At 38.7% G+C, this 27,569-nt stretch overlaps 1 protein-coding gene across 1 annotated transcript; it reads left to right on the top strand.

The window, feature by feature from the left end:
• Nucleotides 1–11,252: 11,252 nt before the first annotated feature.
• On the top strand, nucleotides 11,253–26,078 carry LOC144439037 (neuralized-like protein 4). The gene is made up of 13 exons (XM_078128281.1): nucleotides 11,253–11,332; nucleotides 15,048–15,687; nucleotides 16,440–16,573; nucleotides 17,803–17,938; nucleotides 18,775–19,042; nucleotides 21,094–21,250; nucleotides 21,405–21,862; nucleotides 22,155–22,770; nucleotides 23,293–23,394; nucleotides 23,987–24,125; nucleotides 24,769–24,887; nucleotides 25,145–25,292; nucleotides 25,768–26,078. Exons 1-13 carry the CDS (start codon nucleotides 11,323–11,325, stop codon nucleotides 26,003–26,005), a joined length of 3,165 nt encoding a protein of 1,054 aa, XP_077984407.1. The 5' UTR covers nucleotides 11,253–11,322; the 3' UTR covers nucleotides 26,006–26,078.
• The last annotated feature ends 1,491 nt before the right edge of the window (nucleotides 26,079–27,569 follow it).

The raw sequence follows: 27,569 nt of genomic DNA, 5'->3' as shown, positions 1-27,569 counted from the left end.
ATATTCGGTAAACGTGTGCAGGTGGGAGTATTTGCGCATGTATGTATGTATGTATGTATGTATGTATGTATGTATGTATGTATGTCATAAAATTCGGGAAAATGACATCATTTTATCTTTTTTCACTAGACAATATTTGATAAATATAAAGACATAAAATCAACGTGACTGCGTACTACTTGCCTTTGCTTTAGATGTACGACCATCACGTCCAATCCCTTTGTTGACTTCATCATTTCCAGGAACTCGGCGATGCCATAGATAATATCCAATCTTGCGATACGTCAAGGACAGAACACTCAGTGGAAACACGTACGTCACTAGAACTATGAACATTTCGTATATCCATGGAGCTTTTGGGTTCGACCAAAGTTCGTCGCATTGGACCGAACCCTGGACAGTGTAGGTCCGAGCAACAACCAGTCCTTCAACGCCGAGGGAAATTGATATGCACCAAATGAAGATGATAATATAGTGTGATCTTCTTCCTGCAGCTCTTCTAGCGATGGGCTTGGATACAGCGTAGTAGCGATCAATACCTATAGCAGTCAGTGTGTATATACTCACAGCAGCTGATACCTACAGGTTGTAATATATATACGGGAGATGGTGACGCAACAATGATAAGGTGACAAAGGCATAGACTTCGACAGTCAGGCAGACAGACAGACAGACAGACAGACAGACAGACACACACACACACACACAGACAGACACACAACACACTGTCACACTGAGGTACTTATTGGTGGGTGCACATAACGTGTGGACCTAACTTCACGATAGCTGAATACTAGTAAATGCACATGCATAAACCTGTCAACGCCATATGGATGTGCTGTGCTCTTTGGATGATGTATGTGATACACGTAGAATTAGAAATGGGTTTTTTCTTAGACAATTCTGGACAAGTTAATTTGACAATACGTTTGATATGACTGTGTAGACCGTTTAAAGACATCCATATATTAAAATCGAAGGGAAGAAAGCAGAGGATGTAACCAATAGCATTTGATATTCAATCATCCAAAAGTCGAAGTGGAATTATTCACGCTGTTGTTCAGGTCCTATTTTGTAAAGAGGACAGTATAGTATACTTCTCTCATTTATATGCATTCGATGTATGCAACAATGCTGGTAGAGGTATTCGTCTATTTTATAGCGTTAAGACTAACGCTTTTGAATTAAACTATACTGATGTTTAGGTAACATCTGTTTGGTTTAACACCTAAAAGAATGCAAACAGTATTGCAAAACAACCAATTATTTCTACAAAGACGATAGTCGTATAAATGGGACTCAATAAACATTTCAAAGCAGTCTGTGAATGAAGGTTTTCGATACATTGTTAGGCCTTCTGGGTCTTTTTAAAGATGCAGCCAACAGATTTATTGGCTATGGAAGGATAATGAGATTTGAATTCTAAGTTGTTTTTTCTTCCTTTTTTTAACAAGACAATGTGTCATCTCGTTACTATATTTGGTGAAAGCTTAGAAACAACCAAATTCGACGATAATAAATATATACATTTAATGCAGGTACTGTAAAATTATTGTAAGAGTCCTGGTATCGATTTAGTCGGAGTCGTTTCACCAGCACAGTAACTAACTACCTATCGATTTTTTTTGTAATTTCGCTATATGAACACTGTCTTCAACTTCTGTTCTCACATGGTCACGAAGTGTTAAAGACATCAGTACTTTTTTTGGTTTATATAAACGTGCGTACGTTGATAACAAGATGAGCGCAAGTAGTTTTTTTCTTCAAATTTATTTTTTAAAGAGATTGTAGACGTGAGTTCGTCAATGCAAATTTTAGCGGCAATTTCAAGGTAGATGTCACATTCCTCATACAATATAAGAGTTTCAGAATTGGTTAATGACAACCTTCTAATGCATGTAGTATAATGCAAACCACGTCGAAGGCTGCGTCATTAGACAGACCGTCTTGACGAGCCAAACAGTCTTTGTGAAGCATATGCTTTCTTTGAGCAACTTCTCCCAAGTCTCATTATTTTGTCAACGCAGACTGTCACATCCTGTCAATTAGACGTTGTCTGTAGTGTAGGAAATGCTGCGTGTTCAAGGAAATAAGGTCAATTATATGTACTGGAGACTGAAACTCCAGCCTTTCATGTCGTTATGTCCGTACAATTTCACATTCATGGTTAATCTGGTTCTCCGACAACCATCATCAATGGCCATCGAAACAACCTAATGACGTCTCAATTACTAATTTAGATAATAACAAAAACCTCAACAAAGTGCTTTATAATGTCTCCTTCTCTCTCATCAATGATTCGAATCACTGGTTGAGTCGATGAAGTGCACTGAAAGCTATACAGTACAGGCTAGGACTTTGCTTTGTATTGTTTCACAAGTGACCCTAACCTGTGTACGCATATTGCTGTTAACTACGTCAACGACACAGATGACAAATCCCACTGCTTCTGTGGAAAACAATCCCTGTCTTTTTTCTTTTGAGCTACCGTTGACAATTACATTTTTTTGTACTAGAACAGTTTATGCAAACAATAAGCCAATCGAATCTTTGCAATACAATATTATTACTTCATTGCAAAGCGCAATATTAAACAGTATCGCTTACATAATGATTGATATACAAGACACAATACAACAAGTTGAATAATAGTGATATTTTGTTACGTCAATTTAAAACTTGATTATTTTAGAGCTGGTGAAGAACTGTAATTTTTGTTTCCAACATTCTGTGACGTCAATTATAGTTGCCGGGTATGGTCGTCTAGCGTTGCATATTATGCTTGAATTAACCGTCGTCGTTTACAGACGTGTAAATCCTATAGGGACGTATATTGAAACCCGGGACAATTAAATACATGTATGAGAATATCAGCAGTGGCAGCAAATTGATGGCTATGTTCACTTTGTCTAAAGGTTCGGTATATAAAATGTACATGGTCCTTTTCTTTGATTAGATAGCGTATATACTAACGGTGGTAGGTCCTGATATTAAGGGTAACGTTGCTATGGTATGGTTCAAGTGCACTCAATCGTATGTATCGTTGGAGCTTATTCTTGAAAAATGCATGTTTTTTTTTTTAAACGACGTGATTATCATTGTTACGGTAAGGTATATTGTCAGGTGTTTTCGAATTAAAGTTAACACCTGAACTCCGAACTCCCCTCGCCATAAAAACTTAGCATTTCGTGATTTGGCACACACACAGATTTAATTGTATATATTTTCTCTTGTGACTAAACTAAAGACCACATCAAAGAGTTGCTACAGTCAGCGTTGACAAAATAGAACGTTGATGAAGGAGGTCATAGAAAACATACAATCAATCTATCGTCTCTATTTTGACGACAGACACTATTATTATTATAATTATCCCTGGAATTGATAAAATGTTGTATGGTGCTCTGTTTGTCGAACACACTAAACCGCTATGATGCTTCGATTGTATATGTTTAGAATTCCAAAAGTGTAAGCTCTTATTCTATACAGATCTAGAGGGTAATGTAATTGCATTCCAAACGTAATGTTATCTTAATATTTATCAAGTGATCGATATATTTATAATACTCAGGTGTACCTTTGATCAATGTTGATAATTCTATTTCGGTTTACTTCACCACGTAAATATGAATTTTCTCATGTAAGTTAGGGTATGCATCGCTCTTTGAGAGTAATGAGTTCCAGTTACATGTAATGTCGTATGTTGCTTTTGGGGAATATTGATTTTCTAGCAGATAAGTATAGTCAATTATCGACATACTCTCGTAAGTACTTGACTTATCTGGACGTAGGCTGTGAGCATGTGACTTGTCAGTAAGGTTAATGTGAATATATGAACACATATTTAGTCAGCAAATTCAATTCTCACAAACATTCCTCATTATTACACGTCAATTGATACACAATCATGTACATTTATTTTGTTGGAATTTTAATTGGATTTCTTGTTTGACATTATCGTGGGAATAATGTAATTCCACAGGATAACTTGAACACCAAACTTACACATATCTGTCTGTCTGTCTGTCTGTCTGTCTGTCTGTCTGTCTGTCTGTCTGTCTGTCTGTCTGTCTGTCTGTCTAAAAATTGAACATTAGTCTAAAGAGTATCTAAGCTGTATATGTCGGTGCTTGAATTGTCACACGTGTCATGCATTAAATGGCCACTTATCTGTCATGTATTGAATGGCCACTTACCTGTCATGCATTGAAAGGCCACTTACTTTATATTGCATTGAATGGCCATTTACCTGTCATGCATTGAATGGCCACTTACCTGTCATGCATGGAATGACCACTTACCTGTCATGCATTGAATGGCCACTTACCTGTCATGCATTGAATGGCCACTTACCTGCCATGCATTGAATGACCACTTACTTATCATGCATTGAATGGCCACTTACCTGTCGTGCATTGAATGGCCACTTACCGTCATGCATTTAATGGCCACTTACCTGTCATGCATTGAATGGCCACTTACCTGCCATGCATTGAATGGCCACTTACCTGTCATGCATTGAATGGCCACTTACCTGTCATGCATTGAATGGCCACTGACTTACCTGTCATGTATTGAATGGCCACTTACCCATTGAGCAAAGAATGTCATTTACTTTATCTTGCATTGAAAATGTCACTTACCTGTTGAATGAAGAACGTCACCGGACACATCACAGTACCAAAATTCCAATGACGTACGACGACATAGGCAAACGTGAACGGCATACAAAACAGTGCCATACATATATCGGCGACAGAAAGATTAATCAGAAATTTGTTCATCTCAGATTTGAAGTGGATCGGGGATGACAACACACAGATGACAAGACTGTTCCCAATTAATGTCAATAAAATAGTCAAGGTGTAAACAATCGCTGCAACAACCTTTGCAGCATAAAATATTTCTATAGGAGGCAAGTTACAGAGAATATCGTCATAATCATCCATGCTTTCGGTGTGATTATCAGCCTCATAATAATCAGAATAGTTGAATGTGTAATTGGATAAACCGAACATTTTGTCCCAGGTCGGACACTTCTCAGGTTCACAGATACATAATTTATAGATGTCGTATGTTATGTTCCAAACGTTGTCCGTAATCTCCGTCATGTTTCCCCGCTTTCTGTCTGTCGGTGCTAAATTAATACCGATGGTAAATGCACTTTTTTTTGACCAGTTAAACAGTGGGACTTCTGTCTTCTTCAGTAAGACTCAAATCTTGGTTGCAGCCTACCAATTCCCATCAAGCACAAAATGCGGCTGAATGATAACCATGCATGCACATTTATAGTCGAAATGATTACGACGTTCGAGAATGTTTTACGCGCAGCTATTGTTGCGCAGGCATGAGGTTTCAGGTTGATAGGGTCGGTTTGCACCCACCCTGCTTTTAGGGGCGGAACGAGAGCTTAGTGCGAGACGACGTAGCATAGAATTACAAAGTGGAATAGTGCTGGCAGCAAATAATTTAACATATCACATTACATTACATTTTATGTTGGATGGTATAACTAGATTAATTATTAAATATTCGTCATTCCGCATTGCTTTATTACTGATAAATTTTGAAAATTGGACGCCTTTCTGAATTCAAACATTTTTTTATTGGAGCTTAGACATGACAACTTTGTTAATATTAGTAATGGTAGGATGTTCGAAATTTTAAATAAAATATAAATGTAACGAGATAGCTTTCTGTGGACGAGAAAGATCACACACAACTAGCCACGAAAACGCGCCCTCTTTCGCTCTTGTATGACAACCAGATTTAGAATAGAATAGAATAGAATAGAATAGAATAGAATAGAATGTAAATAATCATACGTTTTAACTACAGTAAAGTCGTTTACCTCAATCTGTATCAAACTGGAGAGAGTATGCGTGACGTCATTTTGGTGGCAAATTAATATTAGCCAAATGTAGAATATGACGCGTAGTAAAAGATAAACTGCATGCGAGAAGATTGTATAGAGTAAAACTGGAACACAAACTTTATTTCGTGATAGCCCAGAGTTCGGCCTCACGGCCCTACTCAAAGCCGGAGCCAGATGAGAGAGAGAGATGTCTGAGACCAAAAACATAATCTCTCGAATTTCCGACGCGTTGCCGTTGGTCATTACAATAATTAAATTACAATAAGTCATGCATAGTAATCGAGCATAATTATGAGTGTCCTGGAACATGAAAAAAGGGACGATAAAACATGAATCACGTCTCTAGACGCAAGGGATATAGTATCCATTGTTTGGACATCTAAGTTAAGTATTGCATTACAAGATATCTATTTCTTTAACTAGGTGTTTGGAGACATATATAAACAGCGTCATGTCTGAATTCCCAAGATAATGTAATTACAAATTCATGACATTGTTCTTTCTCCCCCAAGGCTTGTCCCAGGCCGTATAAATAAAAAATGAAAATACGACAGGATGGTCGATAAGAGATGGATTCTTATTTCATACCGTGACATTTGGTGCGGTCCTAAAAATAGTTCAACATTAAACGTATGCTAATATCGATGCAGTATGCATAGCCATCATTTACCAACCGCTTTTCCATGCAGTCCATTCAGAATCATAACACATATATATAACTATAGCCAACTCGCGCCTGATGAAAAAGTCCTCCACATTAAATGATGTGGCTTCATTAAATCTGTATTCAAAACCCAATCAGGGAGCGATAATATTGCGCCAGATGTTAAATCATAAATATTCGCGAACTTCACAAAGGCAAAAGTAGGGCACTCGAAGACTTAATACATTATCAAATAGATACATTCCTAAACACTCAATCCATTATTCCATTACACGCTCTTATTGTGATTCTTAAAGGCACATTCACTAATCCTCTTGATTCAAATTTCTCTGTCTAGACAATTGTCTGAAGTTGACGATTATATTGTCTGACTGCACTCTTATACATCTCTCAACCTATCAAAACTTGTAAACCATTTAGCCACCATTTATATACATGGATATCAATTATAGCCAAGTTGTTTCCACTAACTAAAAGTAAAATTTCTCGCAATAATTTCATTGGTACATCTTTTGTCTGTTAGCCTGAATATTCATTTTAATTCTTAAAATGTGGACATGATTTCAATGATTACCTTGATTCAATGAAGCCTGCCTAAAGATAGGACAACTAAATGCATCGACTGACCATTAACGTGGCTTAAATAATTTATGGAGTCACTCAACTAGAAGTAAAACAATATACAGGACTAGAAATACAACCGAAGTCCACGCCTTAGGCAGTTAGGATGTAAACACTGCTTACTACGTCAAAGCCAAATTTTTGCTGGTGATGTATTAACAATGAAATGATTGAAATTATGTTGATAATGTCTGATTAGTTACATACATTCGTTGTTACACTAAGCTTGAACAGGCATCGAATATACGTTCTTCATCAAGGCATCATTATTAGTAACTAATAATTCACGAATGTATACATGCACAGTAATATACAATGAAAAGAGGGCGCTCTCTGGATTACAGTAACTGTGCCAAAACTATATAGAATTGGTGTTGACAATCGACAATTTATACAAATGTATTGAAGACGAGAGATACATACAGGAAAAATATATGTAATTGTTATCACGTACAGTGGCATTTTCTATAACAGCCCCACAAGTACGTACATGACTGTATTGGTTACGATCCAAAATATCGTATTTCGGAATTATGGGAACGAAATCTAACAATTCGACAATTGTAGGCCATAAGGTAAGAAATAGACTTGCGATTACGATTATGGGCAAACTTGATGTCAGCAAAATTCATATGATTGGGAAAAGAACAGTGTCAGCTAATATTAAAAGTGGAGTGATTGGACATGATTTTTTGTGTTAATTCCTTTGTATTCAAATGGTATAAAAATGAATGAGAATTACATCATCCAGCAATCACTCGGGTAGGTGATTCTGGCAAGCCGAAATCTGTTCTCAGCAGACTTGACTAATTCCCGACTCTGGGCCAAGTCGATCCCATTACGTACGTGTGATAGTGTGAGTGCTGGAATGCTAAGATAGACAGACAGGGACATAACCCATCCAACTCTAGCTAGTCCTCGTAACAGTATGATATTACTGTTAGACTAATCCCATATTCAGAATGGAGCATCTCTATCTTTTGTACAGCTCGTGTCAAGTTACATTTCAGCGACCGTGTTTGATACAACCATGCAAGGAAACACTGGCACCCGCATGTCTGCGTCTAGGTGCAATACGTAAAACTTGCTGTCTCGATGTAGAACATGCAGTTTCTTATTGTTTGAACTGCGTGATTGTATCTGATCGAACATAACCGCCGAACAGTACTAGTAACTTGAAACGAACTCTACCTGCTGTCACTGACCTGTTGATATATGCAATGCAATGTCTACACACTGGTTCACGTCTTAACCCGGTTACATTTCATTGGCTTATTATAATATGCTAATACTTTAAAGTCAAAGAACGGCTACACGATGAACTCAAAATTAAAGGCTCTGAGTCTTACGGCACACATTTTTCTCTCTAGAGGACGATGTGAATTCCCTTGACAAAGTTTGCTTTTTATAAACACCAAAAGTAAACTGCACTACACTGCACTACAGCGACGGACTTTGTCCATTAATGCAACAGTAAGCAAACACAGAATTGGGTAAGGGTTGGCATTGGTGTTTTGACAAGCATGGCATCATTTATTTGTAAACAGTTAATTCCGGTACGACAATGTCGTTTCATTTCGATATTCTGAGTACACCTTGTGTCGATTTCCAAACAAACACCAAGTAAAACCTCGACTTACAGATGCAAAAAAAAAAGTAGTTGGCTAGAGATTTAGCTGTGGGTTGTTATGGTAACGAATTGTCGAAAATTCTGATCAGGTCAAGGGTAAAATATTTTTGAATACTTCGGACAGCATTACTGGAAGATGTGTTAAAACTATTTTCACTAGGGCTGTGACTTAAAATGGAGATTGTTATTCTTATAAAATCTTCAAGAGAAATTTCGAAGAATGTACACATCACCTTTATACCTAGAACTTTTTCATATTGCAGTTAATTTCGTAGTCATTAGCATATGTCCGTATACGAAATCACGATGGACTGAAGAAAGAGACCTTTATCTCATTTTACAGTATAATTGAATACATTCATTTTTGAAGGGGGGGGGGGAATTCAACGAAACCAAAACAAGGATACATTCTCTTTGAACGTACCGAGGAGACACCTCGTTCTCCAGAGAGCGTTATCACCATTTATTGTATAAGGGCTGACCATGCTTATATATACATATGTAGATGACGCACACACACACACACACACACACACACACACACACACACACACACACACACACGCACACACAGTACACACACACACACACACACGCACGCACACGCACACTCACTCACTCACTCTCTCACTCACTCACTCACTCACTCACTCTCTCGCTCTCTCTCTCTCTCTCTCGCTCTCTCTCTCTCTCTCTCTCTCTCTCTCTCTCTCTCTCTCTCTCTCTCTGCCGTTGTGTGCTGTTGGCTCACATGACCTCTTTTGTTCGTTCTTATGTATTTCTATAACCCTCCTCCAAGGTAAACGAAGGTATGTTCTGTTATTGGAACAAAGGAAGACTTGAAGTTTGATTAACGTGCTGACCCGCTCACCTTCCGTACTTCCCCATGAATTGTGATTGGTAACCAAACTATCAAGACTAGTAGTAGTGGTCAGTTTGTATCAACAAGTACAAAGTTCAGAAAACATTACACTTTGGTACTTTAGTTATGTGGTTGTCTACATGGTTGTCTACAGTTTTGTCAGTGGGTTTTGCATTTTAAACTGTAATACGTCATCACATTCACACTGTCCCATGTACAGCCTATTGAAGTCTAAGATTTTCACTTTTACTGTCGCAAGGCACATCGGGTGAATTGAAGGTGAGTTTTATAAAATGTTGTCGAAGAAATTCATGATCAGTAGGAACTAACTGTCACGAAATAAGATTAATTAGGGACAGGTGAGTTTTTTCGGTGGGGGGGGGGTTGTCGGTAGAAAAGTTTGGCGGAGGTCACCCTGTTTTTAAAATTGGAAGTGGGATGATTGGATGGGTTTGGTCATCTTGTTTTTCCAAAATCTGAAAATAATCAACGGAGGGGGGGTGTATAGTGTATTTGCCTGTGATGGCATGGGGGAACAGTTAATTCGTACAATGACATGACTATATCAGACCCATGGTGTATGTTTTCTTTTCCCCTGTTCTTACCTACGTCCTTGTATCTACCTATAGGAATCTTAAAACACTAATAACAAACTACATACTAAAATGTTATCATAAATAATTTCTATTTATTTGAAATATTATACTATGTCTAAAGGTAAAGGTAGATAACTCAATGCCAATGTTATTGAGATGTGTTACTATTCGAGAAGCTACCTAGTGACGCATGACACAATTCAACTCCGTCACGTGTCACCAACCACCTGTTACCAGGTAAATAGTGGCCCCGAAGCGTTCAAGATTCGGACAGGACGTAAACCTGTTGCCACGCAGAATGATAGCAAGTCCCTTAGGTATTGAGTCAAGTAAGATTCAAATATGTGACTGTTGAAAGTATCTGCAATTAGTAGAGTGACACCCGCAACTTAACGGAAACCTCGAGTTAGCAAGGCCCTACTTATCGAGGATCTACTGTAAGTGAGATATCCTACTAACCATTTATTTAGGCAGAGTGTATGTGCGTGCGTGGCGTGCGTGCGTGCGTGCGTGCGTGCGCGCGCGTTTATCAGTGTGATGTGCGTGTACGTCTTTACTAAAATTAATATTAATAAAAATACCTATACGACTAGAAAGTGACACATAGATGTTGAAATGTGTCACATGACCGTACGAAAACCATATGAAAGTCGAATTACTGTGAGACAGGCTGCGATGCCAGTACAAATAGACGAGTTATCATGATATTTGCAAGATTTCGGCTGTGGAGAATATACAACTGTTTCACGACCTGCACTGAAAATATTGTAGAACATCTACAGCAAACAAACTAACTATCGGAATTTCGAATTGAACACGTCGTCCATGATATGCGCTATTAAAATCATTAATCAGCGTCCCCTTGTTGACATGACTACAGGGGTCACCATAGGGAACCAGCAAGCCTTATACGTATGTGCTCTTTTCTAATGCAAAACGCCTGACATAGCTCGATAGCACACTGTGGCAGAGTTCGATTCCGTAACTATATCCGGGTCTCTACGTCCCCCTGAACAGCAAGCTTACATTTCATTCCAACCCCCTTGTTTACATTGTCACAGAAAACGAATCAAAATGGCTGAAGGTGAGTTTTGATTTATGTACACCAAAATTTGAAGAGGCGAGTCCTAACCACAACTTCTAGATATAATTCACAGAGTTATATAAAGGTGCATGGCGTTTAAGGTCGGCGGAGATGTCAACATTTAACACTTTTCACGTTACCTATTATGTGCTCGCATAGGTAGTTTCTGTTTGCCCACTACAAATATGACACCACTCTCCGCAAAGGTGACATTCTTAAAACTATGTTTTGGTTTACAATACGATCATGGTAGCGTACTGTGGCAATCGGTATGCATGCACGACACTATCGAAGTCTCTACGCCAAGGACCGAATTCTACATCCGTGTCTGTCCACTCCAAAGGGTAACCTAACAATGCGTAATGCGTCGTTTAGCACCGTATTTGACAATCACATGCATGTACATGCCCGGGTGTACATGTATATGTAATCAAGCGATACCAAACAAGTTGAGCTCTGAAGGCCCATAATACTCATTACAATATACTGAATGCTTGGTTATGTGCACATGTGACTCAGTGTTGAGATTCAGATAGTGTTGTCTCTGAAAGGGTAACTATTTGTAGCTCAAATCGTAAAGTAACTGTCGTTTACGCATGTGCACACACTACTAAAGCAATATTTCCGCCTTCCAAAACGCCTTCTTTACCAAAACTGGAAGTAAACGAGTGAGACAAGGACAGGTAGACCGCCTAATCGACAACTTATGACCCCTTTTCAAGCGTAGATATATACGACAAACTTTCCTTTGGCGGAACCACTTGTTGAATTTGGCACTAAGTCACTAAGTATATGTTATGTGCTACTTATTCGACCATAGCTAGACAGAGTCACTTCCACTGTGCATGATTCGACCGACACACGTGCTGTTTTAGCTTGATCAGGCATATGTGTATGCGCCTGAGTAGTAATACATTCATGATTATGTCAAATAGAATAGACTATGAAAATAATCTGCCTTTGTCTATTATACTGTCAATATATCCTCAGTACATAGATCATAATTTGTGTTTTTTTTTAGTATTGTCAACTCAACAGTAGTTACATTGAGGTCAAGGAGACATACGTACACCCCCTGGTAATGGTTCTATTAAAGGGGACGTAGGTATGATAATACAATGTGGCTTGTTTTGTATGAGACGGGTCTGAAGTAGTACTGAAATCTTCCTTTGTTTAGAATTTTACTAGTTCTAGACCGCGAAAACACTGGATATAAACGAACACATGTACGTGCTAATTTACATGTACAGGTACGGTGCATACCCGAGTTATACATCCAGCATTGAATCCACAAATTTATGGCCCTGTAGACGACGAAGTACGCTGTATTGGGCTCACGGAAGTGTAAGGGGTGGGTAACAATTTGCGAGGAATGGTACCCAATCAATGGATGGTGAGGGGGGTTGGGGGGTTGGGGGTTGGAGGGGGTTACGCTATATGTAGGGCTACATTTGTAGAAAGAAACCCTCAATTGTTTTATATATATGTGATACACTTGAAATTAACTGAAAAAATTCGATGTGACCAAGGACACTGCTTGATTAGTTTCATTTTTTACCGTCACGTTGTTTGATATTTTCTGTAGTAAGGTCCCATCACACGGATAGTTTTTAAAGGCATTTGTTTTTCCTACTATGACCACCACAGTGAGATTAATTTTGTCTTTGTATAATTAAATCTATGCCCCCTGTGTGGATCTATTGGTTGAACTGAAGGCCAGAACTCGCAAAGACTATATGAACGCACAACTGACAACCCCAGGACCAAGGTCAACATCTCAATATCTTGCCATGTTGTCCCCCTTACTACTGAGAGCACCAGCTCTTCTCCTCACACCATAATAGTTAATTCACTGCATTTCACTGAGTGATAACTTATAGTATTACTCTACAATGGTGGCAGTCATGGGATGTGGTAGCGGTAGGATTTGGAAGTGGTGGGATGCCAAAATCACAAAATAATGAAAAGTCAGATATAAAATGGGTCAAAGTAAAATGCGTCCCTTCAATTCTTTTTCCACCCCCGCCTATAATTAATGAAGCCCCCCTTAAAATATTATACAATGGTGGCAGTGGTCGCGGTGGGATAATGAATCAGTTGGATGTGGAACCGATGGGATGCCAATTTTGATAAATACAATTAGTCAAAGTAAAATGTGACCCTCCCCTTTTCTGACATGTGACTTTACCGTGAATAGATTTGCAGAAGTGACCCAATTCCCCTGCCAAATGTAATTACTGAAGGCTCCCTAAAAATGAAATATATAACTATATATGATGATGCCTTATCTCAGTTTATAATAACCTTTGATCGTAAAAGTTCTTATTCCATGATCCAATAGACTCTATCACACGCGAATAATTGTGATCCCCTGGTAGTATCACGGCAACTCAGAAATTTAAACAGAGATACGTACGTAGGTTACATGGACGTACACGATAACACGAAATACTGAATCCGGCTTAAAATTTAACAAGACGTAATTCAGTTTTATTTGTGGTAAACTTGTTTATCACCATCTGAACGTTCTACGACACAAACAACAAAGTACTCTGTGCGACACAAATAACTGTTCTGCCAGGTAAACATCCATAGACAATGGCGAGGTGTTAAAGTTCAAACTGAACGTTTTAGAGAACGTATATTGAAATATGCAGACGTGAAGCTAGATGAGCAAAATTTATGAAGATTTTCTTTTATCAAATTTGATTTCGGTTATCAAATAAATGATCGAGAGATCAATTCGTTTGTTACCTTTTGACTTTGAGAGGATAGGGGTGTATTTCTTTAGCTCACGTATACATGTGTATTTAGAGATGACTATCTTTCCATACAACTAAGTTTGCATTCAACGTCATAAAAAACTTGAGCATTTCGAATTTCGATCCATACAGAACCACAGAACATAATTACAGTCTATCTGCTTTCAACGAGATTATGCAGACGTCTACAAAATTTATTGATAAATAAAGTTGAACAGACTAAGAATCCAGTCCGTTCTCAGGATCGTCTGTTTTATAACACAGATTGTAACATACTAGTAGCACTGGCAGAACACAAAGAATATCGTACGTTTTAATGAAGGGTAATTGAGACATTATGAGATCGGTCTAGAACTACTTGTAATATTTCTAGAGGTACAATGCATTCGTCACATGTCATACTCTGTTAGTGACACTGTGAGCCTGAAAATATTCGCTAAAGACTTACTTTTGCTTATTTTATGGTCAAGGAAAACAAAACCGCCAAAATAAGTAGTGGCTGAAAGGCTTCCTTGTACATAAACACTGTGTACCAGTTTAAAAATTAGTCTTTGAAAACTAGCTGATGAAGACTGTAAAATTGCCAAAATGTTCTAGTGGCGATTCAAAATATCTAGTATTCTCTGCTGGTTGTTCTCAAATGGATCAATGTTACAACCATGTTTATTGAAATGTTACAACTAAGGGGCAATGGTCATTGTTAAGACAACATAATGTAAAGTATATTTTTGTTTAAATTTTGAAGTGGAAATCAAACTCAAAATACTAACATTGACGGTAAAACGTACGGGTAGTTTACAGTTTAAAAGTTATAGTGAGTTCACCCTTGTAGCCAGAGCCATTGAAAAGTGATACGCCAATTTTGATTTAAGTTGCGGTACTGGCACGATTTTTTTTTAACCAGAGCATGCGAATATCATCACGTTTTGGCTTTTTATTTTTTGTTTTATCAGATTTCGGTGACAGATTGTTCTCTCTAGACTTTGGAACCAAAAAGACAACAACGATGGGCAATGGTGCCGGAGTGCCATCGGAGATACCATCGGAAATAGCCGATTTTTTCCCCGGAAATAAGGCGAGGACCGGGCCCGGGCCAAGACCACAAGGTCAGCGACGCGATCTCGGAACGATAATAGCAGAGAAATTATTCATCGAAACCTTTGAAAATCCCACTACCGAAGTGACAGTGCAACAACGAAACCATGGTTGGGATCCACGAGACTGTTCGCAGAGCTTTCAAGTCATGGACGATGGCGTTACCGCGAGACGACTTCAAAGAACTGCAAATACTGGAAATACTGAAGCTGTTAGGAGCAAAAAGTCGTATCAAGTCGGCGTTCACACTTTTCAAATACACTGGCCTCAACAAGAGCGCGGATCACACGCGGTGGTCGGAGTAGGTTCGCCCGATGTTGAACTCACTCTTCACGGTTATTGCTCACTGGTAGGAAGTACAGCAAATTCCTGGGGCTGGAATGTTTGTGATAAAACCTTACACCATTGTGGTAAAGTTGTCGGAAGTTACCCAAGTGGAGGTCGATCGATACAAGATACATTCAGTATGGTGTTAGATCTTGATGTAGGCACTTTAAGGTAAGGTAAAGGCGATTCACATATATCTGAGTGTCTTATGGGTATGATGTGTGTGTGTGTGGGGTGGGGGTGGGGGTGGGGGTTTACGGGTTGTTAAAGAGCGTTACCATTTACTAGTATTCAAAATTACAAAGTATAACTTAAGGCAGCTCAATACACGTACGTAGTTACTTTGGTGAAGATTTTTGCTGTGATTTAATACACGCCCATTGTTGTTGAATTTTGTAAGCGCATAAACAATACCATTGACAATGCACTGTTCTATGACGTCATTCTATATCTAGTCTTTTAACTGTAATATAAATACATGTAGTTTGTATCTAGTACCTATACCATCATTGTCAACTTTAGGCCCCCCCCCCCCCCCAAAGAAAAGGAATTGTTTCTGGTCAACGCGCGCATCAATTAAATTATAAATACCCTCCCCTGGGGGAAACACAAAAATAACCCTTCCTATTTCAGTGAAGCCTGTAGAGCCAATCATGAACAAGCAAATTACATCTGCCCCACATACACACTTGCTCTAAAGTACTAAATAAAAAGAACAGTAACTACCATAAATAGTAGTTTGAGTGACAGGTTGAGAATAATATTTAAAAAAATCGCTTCGTCGCACCACTTTAGACAAAATGTTCTGACCAGAAATAATTCTGTTTTTTTGGCCTTAGTCTGTGGTTTATATCTGGGGGCTCTGTTCAGATTTAATATTCACTTTGCCAATAATTACATGTCCGTTTTTGTCAATCCTGTAGTTTCAAAACACATGATGGAAAAGACCTTGGAACAGCATTCAGAAATATCCCGAAAGGTGACATGCAACTTTGTGTTATGGCCAGCGCTACAGCTGGTGATTGCCATATACAAATGAAATATCTTGGAAGTAAAGGTAAGTTGTAATATACACAAGTAATTTCTCAAAAACAAAAATAAATAAATATGAAAATACAAGCGTCACCCAACTTGGAGTTGAAAATATGTTAGTCTGAGTGGATCAATATCATTTATGTTTTTATTATCAAATTTGTCCATCGGAGTTTGATGGACTCAAGAACGATTTCGAAAAAAATGGCGCTGCTCGACTTAAATTTTCTGTCAACGTGATACATTGTATATTCATTTGTTGAGCCAAATGCATCCTTAAATACATGTATATGTCGATCGGTTCCATGGCTAGCGCTGCTACATTTGGTCCAGTAAGTTTAGTTCATTTCGCACACATACGAACATTGTGGAACAAAACACATAGCAGTAGTAGTAACAGTTCATTAATTTTACGTTTGAAATAAATTCCAAACTAAATACATAAAGGGAAAGTATTTTTGTGACACATGCTCGTACGTCCCGATTAGAGCGATGTATTGTTTATGGTGCTATTAGGGTGTTAGTGGTGAGGGTTGATGTTGGTGGGGGTGGTGGGGATTGGGGTTGGCAGTGATGCTGATGGTGTTGGTGGGGACAGTGGTGGTTTGGTTTTGGGGTGGGAATGAGTGGATGTGTGTGTGTGTATTTGTGTATGTATGTATGTATGTATGTATGTATGTATGTATGTATGTATGTATGTATGTATGTATGTATGTATGTATGTGTGTGTGTGTGTGTGTGTGTATGTATGTATGTATGTGTGTGTGTGTGTGTGTATGTATGTATGTATGTATGTATGTATGTATATATGTATGTATGTGTGTGTGTGTGTGTGATGGGGTGAGGATGATGTGAGATGGTGATGAAGTTGGTGTTGTGATGGAGGGAGGTGGTGATGGGATAGAGGTGGGGTGGGTCACCGGGTAGGACGGGAATGGTTGTGGGGCCAGTGGCAGTGATGGGATGGAGATGATAGAGGCGGTGCTTGTGGTAGGGTGGTGATTCTCAGGTGGGGATGGTGACAGTGATGTGATCGTGACGAGGTGGTGTTGGTAGTAGGGTGTGGAATGTGGTGGGTTGGGGATGGTGTTTGTGGGATGGGAGATAATGAAGTGTTAATTAATCGCCACGTGAAGCAGCATAAGAGCATCTACAAAAGTCGTATATAACTTTCGTATAATTCACGAGATTTTCTTTTAAGATGAAAATCTAGTACAATTTATACAATTTCTTGATTTTCATTTAACACCACAGAAAGCAGCCAATCAACAAGAGACTGGGAAATATTTTCACATCCAGCTCCTACTGATCAGACCTTTTATACGTTTGATTACAAGTGTGGTAAGAACGCAGAAATAATGTACGATGGGAAAAGAGCAAGGAGGAAGGAGTAAGTACCACGTTGTCATGACAACTGAATATAAATTCATCCACGGGATATCTGTGATTGTGCTACGGAAAATTATTTGCATTAAAAACTTGGAAATCTGAACCATTACATAATTCTACGCTTGACCCGATATATCACCCAAGAACGTTTCACGGAAAACCACAGCGACCATATTTTGCTTATAGCCCCCACAGTTATTTTGAGCCATCTGTCGTTCATTTTTGAAATCAATCAAATTCTTTTGGCCTTCATATATAAATTTTCCCTCTTAATTTGCCAATTTTATTGCTTCTGAAGTCAGTGGATATTAAAAATTTCCAATTCCAACGAATCATTTTCCGTAAATACATAGAAATACATACAAATAGCAATAGAACATATTATAATATACCTAGTGATAATGCTGTGCCATGATTCGCTAGAATCAGTCACGTGATAGGAAAATAGAATGACTACTTCCCTTGGGGAATAGTCCCATCAATTTTTACATAGTCACGTGACCACCGCGCGTTCACAGCAGGTCAAAATGACAGCTTCTGACGATGTCGTCTGCCACCGCGAGTTCACAGCATGAGGTATATTATAAAACACATATTGCCTGGCCTATATTCGGGCTATAGCACCCGTTCATTACCCCCTCGTGACTGTGAGTTACCAGAATCACATGCTATTTCCCTCGGCCGTTGGCCTCGGGAAATAGCATGTGATTCTGGTAACTCACAGTCCCTCGGGTGTAATAAACGGGTGCTATAGCCCTCATGGCCAGGCAATATGTGTTCACTATAACCCTACAACAATATTTCAGATATTAGTTTATATTTCTGTTTCCATATCAGTGCAACAAAATGTCGTGATAACGCTATAGTGGTGACGTCACAACCCCTAGACGACAACGAGCTCTTTGAAATTCGACTCGATTCTAAGGTTTCTGGATGGGCTGGTGCCTTGGAAGTTGGTGTTACGACTACTTCAGCTGACCTGTATGGGTTTCCACCGTCTCTGACAGACTGTCAATCTGGGCTTACTTTCACATGGAGCGGCAAACATGTATGGAGAAATGCCAAGGAATATTTGAAGGTTGGACAAGATCTAGACAATGTCACAGTGAGTTGTTTGCTACACACAATTTATGACAACTGAAATTTGAAATGACGATATTAAATCATAAGTTTCTGAACTCTGCAATTCTGAGGTTTTTATTCGAGAGTAATCTCAGCTGTAGTGCAAAAAAACACCATATACATCACAAACATCAAAACACAATGTGATACACACAAACTAACAAACGACGGAACTAACGAACGAATGAGGGAACGAACAAACAAACAAACAAACAAACAAACAAACAAACAAACAAACAAACAAACAACAAACATAAGCAAAACATTACTTTTTGAATCCACAGGTGCATGACGCTCAAATTAGAAGCTGGTCCAAATAGTGATAATAAAATGCAATAACAAAAACTATTTGTACCGCTGCAATCTTTATTTGTATTTTTAATTTCGTGTGATCTCAAGACAAGTCAACATTTCAAAGAGACACTACAAATCATACATCACAAATTGTTTTCATCAGTTATGAGTCACGTGATTTTTCGTGTATTTGCGTGAGCACAAAAAGTTTCCCAATCAGCATTTTTATACATACGGAGTACAACTTTATAGTAACACCAACATTCTTTCCATTGTATTGCTAAGGTAACTGGCATGTGCTAATATCTACTTAAACTTATTCTCAACAGTAGATCTTGATTCCTTCTGTGCTAAATACAATATTATAATAATCCTATCTATTAATTCATCTTAAAATTAGCTCTTCGATTTTAAATCTGCTTGTAATCGACATTTATGCAAAACAACCTTTCCGTCCTCTTTACGTGGTGTGTTCTAGAATGTTTGGAGAAACTGTGAGGAGAAAACTACCCTTGGATGTGATCTTGATGACGTCACAGTGAGTTCAAAGTTGAAGTTCATATATAGAACATTATTATCCGATTGAACGTCTGTAAATTGAGAAAAGTGTGATGAAGTTCGGGAGTTCGATTCAGACATATTTCCTAACTATTGTATAGCTATTGTAGGACAATAGAGGGCGTCAAATAATGAAGTATAGGTTACGTCTCTTTTTAACATGGTTGTATACATTAACTGTATGTTCTAGTATGTATGTGTCATTACAGAAGTCTGCTCTGTTCTGTTCTGTTCTGTTCTGTTCTGTTCTGTTCTGTCGACGATTTTCATTAAATCACTTGGTGTCATTCCTTTCACTACAGTCGAACTCACAAAATTCGTACTTTTTTGCAGTCATTTTAGATAAAAACGACAGTCGAACTTCATTGCTAACAAATCGCTTTTGAATTGTCAATACCAATGTACCTTCCACTCGGCCTCGGATATATCGTGAGAGAAGAAAGAAGTTTTAAGCGGTGCCTCGATCTTAACGTTTTATGTTGAATCTTGATAATTTTCATATATTGTGAAAGTATAGTGCATGTTACGAACACGACACTAATACAGCGCGTTGCAGGTTACTGCTCACTTTCTGTGTACAGCCAATAAAAAACTGTACATGCTACAAAGTGTAGCAACTGCACTTTCATATTAGGCTGTATCAAACAAAGAAATTTAGTGAGCAGTAACCTGCAACTCGCTGTATAAACAAAATTATGTGGAGAACCTGGACTATAATCATGAGTGATCATATTAGTGATAACTGCAATAAATAAGCACGACTGTTCATAACTATTATACAAATCATCATTGTATATTGATACGATAGACAAGTAGACTGAAAAAAATCAGCCGTTGTGGGCGCTCTTCTCACCCCCTTGAACAGTAAGAGGAGGGATGATAAGGACTCTCCCGGAGATGTGTATTATAGTCCAGACAGATACGGTGCCTGTGTCTACATTGACGAATCTCAAACCAACTCGGCTTAATAGCATCATCCTGTCACCAGCAATGTACGCATTTAGCTAACTTTTGCTGAAATATGTCCTTTTCACTCCTTGCTCTCTAGACTTTCTCTCTTAATATCCATCATAGCATTTTTAGCAATTTCCCAATGCTCACTTCGAAACTCAAAATATCTGTTTTAGTAGTGTATAACATCAGGTGTTATAAGCTATATGTTTTATTGTCATTCATATTCAGGTAGGTGACAAAATTGGTGTGAAAAAAGACGGTGGTTCATTGAAGTTTTATTTCAATGGCAGTGTCGTAGGTCAAGAGGTGTCATTGGCCGAGTTTTCAGGCTCACTTTATGGTGCTGTGAGTATTGATGGAGAGACAGAACAAGTCACTATTATGGGTAAGACATAATTCAACGTGATTTCATTGATCTTGATATGTCATCGCTTAAAATTCTAGTCAAAAAAATCAATCGTGTGAGAAACATATTCATAGCTACCGATGATATAAATGCTATAAAATATTCACTAAAGCTTTGTCTTTCATATTATCAGCTCCAGAAAGGTGTTTAAGTCGAATGTCCACAGCCCGCCCTCACAAGGAGGTTGCTGCAACTACGACACCAATATCCATTATGATGGGTATGCGCTCGACCATCGACACACTGCGAGAAATGAGGTTGGAGCCTGCAGTGATAGCTGTCGAAATCAACACAACTATCGTAAAACCATACATTGATCGTCGTTCCGACAAAACTACCAAGCTACAGTATGGCGACCACTTGGCCGATTTGGGAGCTGCTGAAGAGTTCACCCAAATCATAAAACGATTTTCAAAGCCAATCGATAAAATGACTGAAGACGCCTGGAAGGCAATTGAGGTAGTACGCCTCGCTTGCTGGAACTACTCAGACGCGAGTCTTAAGCTGGCTGCACAACTAGGGCGTGCTGGACTATTAGTAATACTTCTCAATGAGTTAGACAAATTTGGAATTCCAAAAACACGTGACGAGGTGAGAATGTTTCACTACTAGGACTAAATACTCATTCAGAGTGAACACAATTCAATTGCAAATAAATTCTAGTTATGAACAAACTATTTCGTCTCTTTAGTGTAATCTCTGCGTTCAACAAATGAAAGCCCGGGTTTCACGTTGTAGAGGGGATTCTGGAGACATTATATCAAACGATCAGTCACGAATCAAATTATCAATTTTATCGATTGAATGTTACAGTTAATCTTATCAAACTTGAACGTATACGATTCTAAAAGTGACTCCGACAATTTTTTTTTCTCTCTTGAAGAAACTCAGATTCATGGTTCTATCGACGCTAAATATTCTTCACAACTGTGCCAAGGCGACAGAGAATCGACAGATTTATCGAGACAAGCACGCCCTCGGACGAGTTGCCAAGTTCCTGAAATCCGACGACCGAGAGTACGTGATGGTCGCAGCCCTTATATTGTCCTTCATTTCGGAGGATGATAACATGGACTTGGTGGAATTGGACACCAGGGCTGCAAAGCATATCTTGGGAGTTCTCAAGAAGGCTTTGGACTCGAAGAGCCAGTACGGCCGTGCTGACGAAAGCGGGTACTCAGTGTTAGAACTGGTGCAAGGATTGGGCAGTTTGGCCATGAATCGACAAAACCAGGCGACGTTGATGCAGTGTGGAGCGTTACCTGTTATGGTGATGGCGATGAACAAAGGAGGACCGATGGAGCAGGAGCATGCTGCCAGTATAGTAATGAGAATGGCTCAGTACGGCGAAGACAACAGGAACAAAATTGGAAAGGACAAAGACGTCATTGCAGCTCTAAGAAGACTGATGCAAAGCAACTGCATACCGGTTTATGAGGCTGCAGAGAGAGCCATGATGACTATTAAACCAACTATGAACTTCCAAGTTCTTGGTACAGGTATGTATTCAATCATTGAACTCTCCTTATCATTCGTTTTGACCCAAGTTTTGACCGAACTAATTGTACTAAATGGTGAAAACTTATTAAGATAAAATGTAGGTAGCTGACGTTTCGGGACTAACCCTTCCATGATCTTGAGTTAGAGCCTAACACTATTGAAAGTGCAGGACATCTATGACGTAGTAGATGATGGAGTGTGTGTGGGTACGTGTTTCTGTTTCTGTCTCTCAGTCCCAATCTCTCAGTCTCTGTCAGTCAATCAGTCAGTCAGTCAGTCAGTCAGTCAGTCAGTCTGTCTGTCTGCCTGCCTGCCTGCCCCCCTCTCTCTCTCTCCCTCCCTCCCTCCCTCCCCTCTCTCTCTCTCTCTCTCTCTCTCTCTCTCTCTCTCTCTCTCTCTCTCTCTCTCTCTCTCTCTCTCTCTCTCTCTCTCTCTCTCTCTCTCTCTCTCTCTCTCTCTCTCTGTAGATAGCATAGTTTTAGCATGTTTTATTGTGTTTCTATTCTTCATTATCAAAATAGCACCAAGTGGAAAAAAGACTGTTGGTCGTAATGTCCGAGAGCAACCAAACTGTGAATATATGGATCTGTGCAGAAGATTCTTAGCTTCCTTAGATATACCAGGTACACGACGTTCCGTTGATATATATCATAGGTGACTGGCTAGCCTTCTGTAGATTTCCATTATATTGTACTTTCACGTGATTGGTGTGGCCTTCCTTTAATAGAGATTCATTTTACTTCCACATGTCAAACGTGACTGGTATGACCTTTCGTAGAATTCATTTGTATTTTCACAGGTCATGATCGAGTGACTGGTGTGACCTTCCATAGAGTTTTATTCTACTTTCAGCGGTCATACGTATTAAACTGGTGCTACCTTCCTTAGAGTTTTATTGTACTTTCAAAGGGTCATACGTGACTGGTGTGGCCTTCTTCCGAATTCTACTCCATTTTCACATTGACAAGATATAAGAATTAACTAATCAAATTAGAAATGACCCGGCACTGTATGTGCGATATGAAATTCCGATTTCATTCTTTTTAGCTCATCAATTTTTGCCAGTTAAATGTATGTTTCCACATGACTAAACTCCCAGTCTCTCCTATAATGATGTATGTTAAATTTATGAATAGCTACATGGAATTTGTGCTGTATTTGCATGCGTATTTTTATAATAATACAACGCCATGGTATGTTTTTTTTTGTGTGTAGATGGTTTTATAAACTCGAAGTTCAACGTTTGTTACTGTAATAACTGTCACGTGATCAGAGGTGATTTCTTTTATTACACTCGTGGAGAACCGCCGATGGATTATGGTCTACCTATTGGATGGAGTCGTTATGGTTTACAGTAAGCTAGTACATATGAACTTTAACCCCTGTATAGACAATTACTATATATAAAAGTAGTATATGAACGTTCTCGGTATTAAAATAGAATGCAAAATCTCAACCAAGATTGGCTTCGGACGAATTTGAATTCAATGTAATTCAATATTTCGTTTTAGTGAAATAAATGACAGATCGCCTGTAAACATTTAGGTAATATGAAGAATTTCAGATAACTGTAGGTTTATTTTTCACTATGGTGGTCTTCGATAGAATCGAGTTATAACTGCACCGGAAGTTGTCATATTTGGAGTCATGATGGTCGAATGGTTAGAGTGGCCGGCTTTGAATCTGCGTGCCTTGCCATCGCCTTTTGTTTCTGAGTAGCTAAACTCCTTGTGCAAGATTTTGAACCATAATTGCGCTTCAGTCCACCCAGCTGTATAATTGGGGACCTGGTAGGATAGAGGTGGCAATGTGAATGCTGTATTCCTATGCGTTTACAGAGGCTGCAATGGATTGTATACTCCCGAGGGAGTTAATGAGTATATGGCCTTCGTGCCGAAATAGGTTTGTGCCAGGGGTAATAATTGTACAGTGCTATGATCACGACATTCATTGTGGAAGTGGCTTTATAAATGTGTACTATAATTGTTTCTATCCAGTGTTCATAAACAGAGAGCAGGGGCCTTGAAGATTTTTAAGGAATGGCATGTAGCTTTCCACGGAACTACCCCAAGTGCTGTCAAACATATCATTGAGACCGGCGAACTCCTCATGGCTGGTAGGTTCATTACTGTTATAGTATTAAGTTGCGACAGTTTGTGTGGAGAGATGAGGGAAGTCGGATAAAGTAACCGTTATTGGCTCACCATAGTGGACAAGGTGTCATGTGTTCCAAATACATTTTTTTTGTAACATACTAATCACCGCAATGGGCTGCAATTCCAGTCCAAGCTAAACTAAACATGCGCAAATTAGATTGCAAAGGGTGATTCTCATACTGATTATGCATATATTACAATTTATATAAATAATCAGGTGACGTGGCATACGGTGGAGTCAAGCTGACAGAAGGAAAGGGACATTACACTGAAAAGTGGAAACCAGAGGGATTTGACACAAAGAACATATTCATGTCACCAACAATCCGATACGCTGGCATTGATTGTTACTCTAAACCAGACAAGTAAGTATTGCTGTTCCTGGCCTGGTGACGTTTTCTGGAGGAAGGGATGGGGATGGGGTGGGGTGGGGGTAGATGGGGTGGTGGTTGAGAAAACAGACTCACACTAGATTCGGCATGTGTCGCCATCATACAATACACATATACCCTAGTACAGACAATGTTGCCATACATTACTATTATAATGAACAACCTGGGGCATTGACTTTGTTCTAGGAACACTTCCAACCTACTTTAAAAGACCATACAATGAACCGCGTTCAAATCTGTGTACTCTGAACAATATTATAACCGGGTATTTTTTATTTTATTTTTTTTAGAACAATACGTTTATATGTAAAGGCTACAAGAAGCACATCACATATGACAGACACGTGTACACGTAGAAGCCCCACTCATATTCCAACCGACTAAATGATACATGTGGCCAAATTTACATCTGATATGCTGTTTCCTTTTTATTATCTAACATTGACAGGTATACAGACGGAGAGACTGGTAAAACCTACGAGGTTAAGGTAGCCTTTCAGGTATGCGTACGACCAGGCAGCTACAGAATTGGTAAACAAACGGTCGGGGCACACTTTCGACTGGACCCTCGATTTGATAACCAGGAGATTGAATGGTACACAAAAGAAAGAGGAGCTGTCATTTTGTACGGAGTACTCATTAAGTTGATTAATACAAGCGATCCGTTATCCTGCATTGGGTATTAAATCATCAATCTGGAGAAAACTGACCAACAAAGAGAAAGAGTGTCGTTTTGCTGCTGGGGTATTATCATTATAAGTTAAGTCGGAGGGAAGGGGTGGGCAAAAAAAAGGGGGGGGGGGTGCAATTTTATTCGAGATGGGTATTGCTAATATTACCGATCGCATGTGTCATTTCAAACTGTTCTGAATATGCAAGATGTAGTATTACGTTAACTAATTCGATTCGAGTGGTGCTGTCATTCTACGACGGCATGTAATTTAAATTGTACAATCAATGATGGTATGGGATGAATATGATCGCACACCAACTTTTCTGAAATATTCGTCGTTGAGGGCGCCCTTCTAAACCCAACAGCCAAATGATCGTATAATACTGCAAAGAAGATAACAGGGATGGATAAGCAAGTGGATAAAGATTCAAAAAATGAAACATATGCCTAGCAACAAGACCACATCATCAATGATGGAATTTTTATAGTGCATAAAAAGCAAAAGGGATGGATAGGCATGTGAGTAAATGTTTAAAAATTGACACATATTTGCCTAGCAACTAACACCATAGCAACCGACAAATGTCAGTGCCCATTTGCTAAGATACCAATACTAAGTCAAGCATTCAGATTTAAAATACAAATGTGCATAGCAACCATGGGCACACTCATAGAAACAACCAATTGCACCGGTAGGGATGGTTATGAATCAACTTGCTAAGACAGAATAATGTCTCACCAATCAAACCCTCTTAATATCGTCAATCATTGTCCAAAATCTACAGTTGTGCTGTAACGCCACTGGCGATATTTTTAATTTATCATGGTAGAAACAAAATCAAAAACACATGCAATACTCATTTCCGTTCCCGTTCAAAAGCAACACCGGCCTTTGTACTCAGATCTTAGAATGATACATGTAAATAGTATATATATAAACATACTGTATGCCGTTCAATCAGTAGTTATTTGGGATACGTGCTACAGGCCATCGTTATTTCTTTGATAAAGAATGGGGATACATCATATATTTGAAGATCCAGCATCAGATCTGAGCCATTGAATTTATTCATTCATTTTCAGGAATGACCCTGTTTATATATTTCTGTACCTAGAAACAAGATCTAGACAGTACAGGGCTGGGGAAAGTGGATTTTTAACATTTATTTTACATGTATTTACTCAGTTTCTCTCTCCTTTTTTTGGCAAATTGCAAACAAGTACTCAATATGTAACACGTCGCGATAATTATAATCCGTCCTTGAAATATTCAATCAAATGATCTATTAAAGCAAGCAAACATACAAACAAACAAACAAACAAACTAACAAACAAACAAAAAAGATAGTAACTTGGAAAGAGTCAGATACAAAGTTTAGAAAATGCATGGATCAGTTACATTGTAATCGTCGAGTTGAACAGATCTAGAATTGACTGTCCCTTAAGTTGGCTCGCCTCTTTGTTTGAAGTTTGTATCGTCCATTTAAATAGTACTATGCGAAGTGTTTTTAATAAACAGTAGATCTAAGAATTATTACATTGTTGATGTCTACCGTCCCTTCTTTTGTATGACTATG

The sequence above is a fragment of the Glandiceps talaboti genome, chromosome 8 (assembly GCF_964340395.1).
Source record: "Glandiceps talaboti chromosome 8, keGlaTala1.1, whole genome shotgun sequence".
NCBI lineage: Eukaryota > Metazoa > Hemichordata > Enteropneusta > Spengelidae > Glandiceps > Glandiceps talaboti.
Note: the sequence above shows the minus strand (reverse complement) of the source record. Positions and strands in the feature narration are given on the sequence as shown.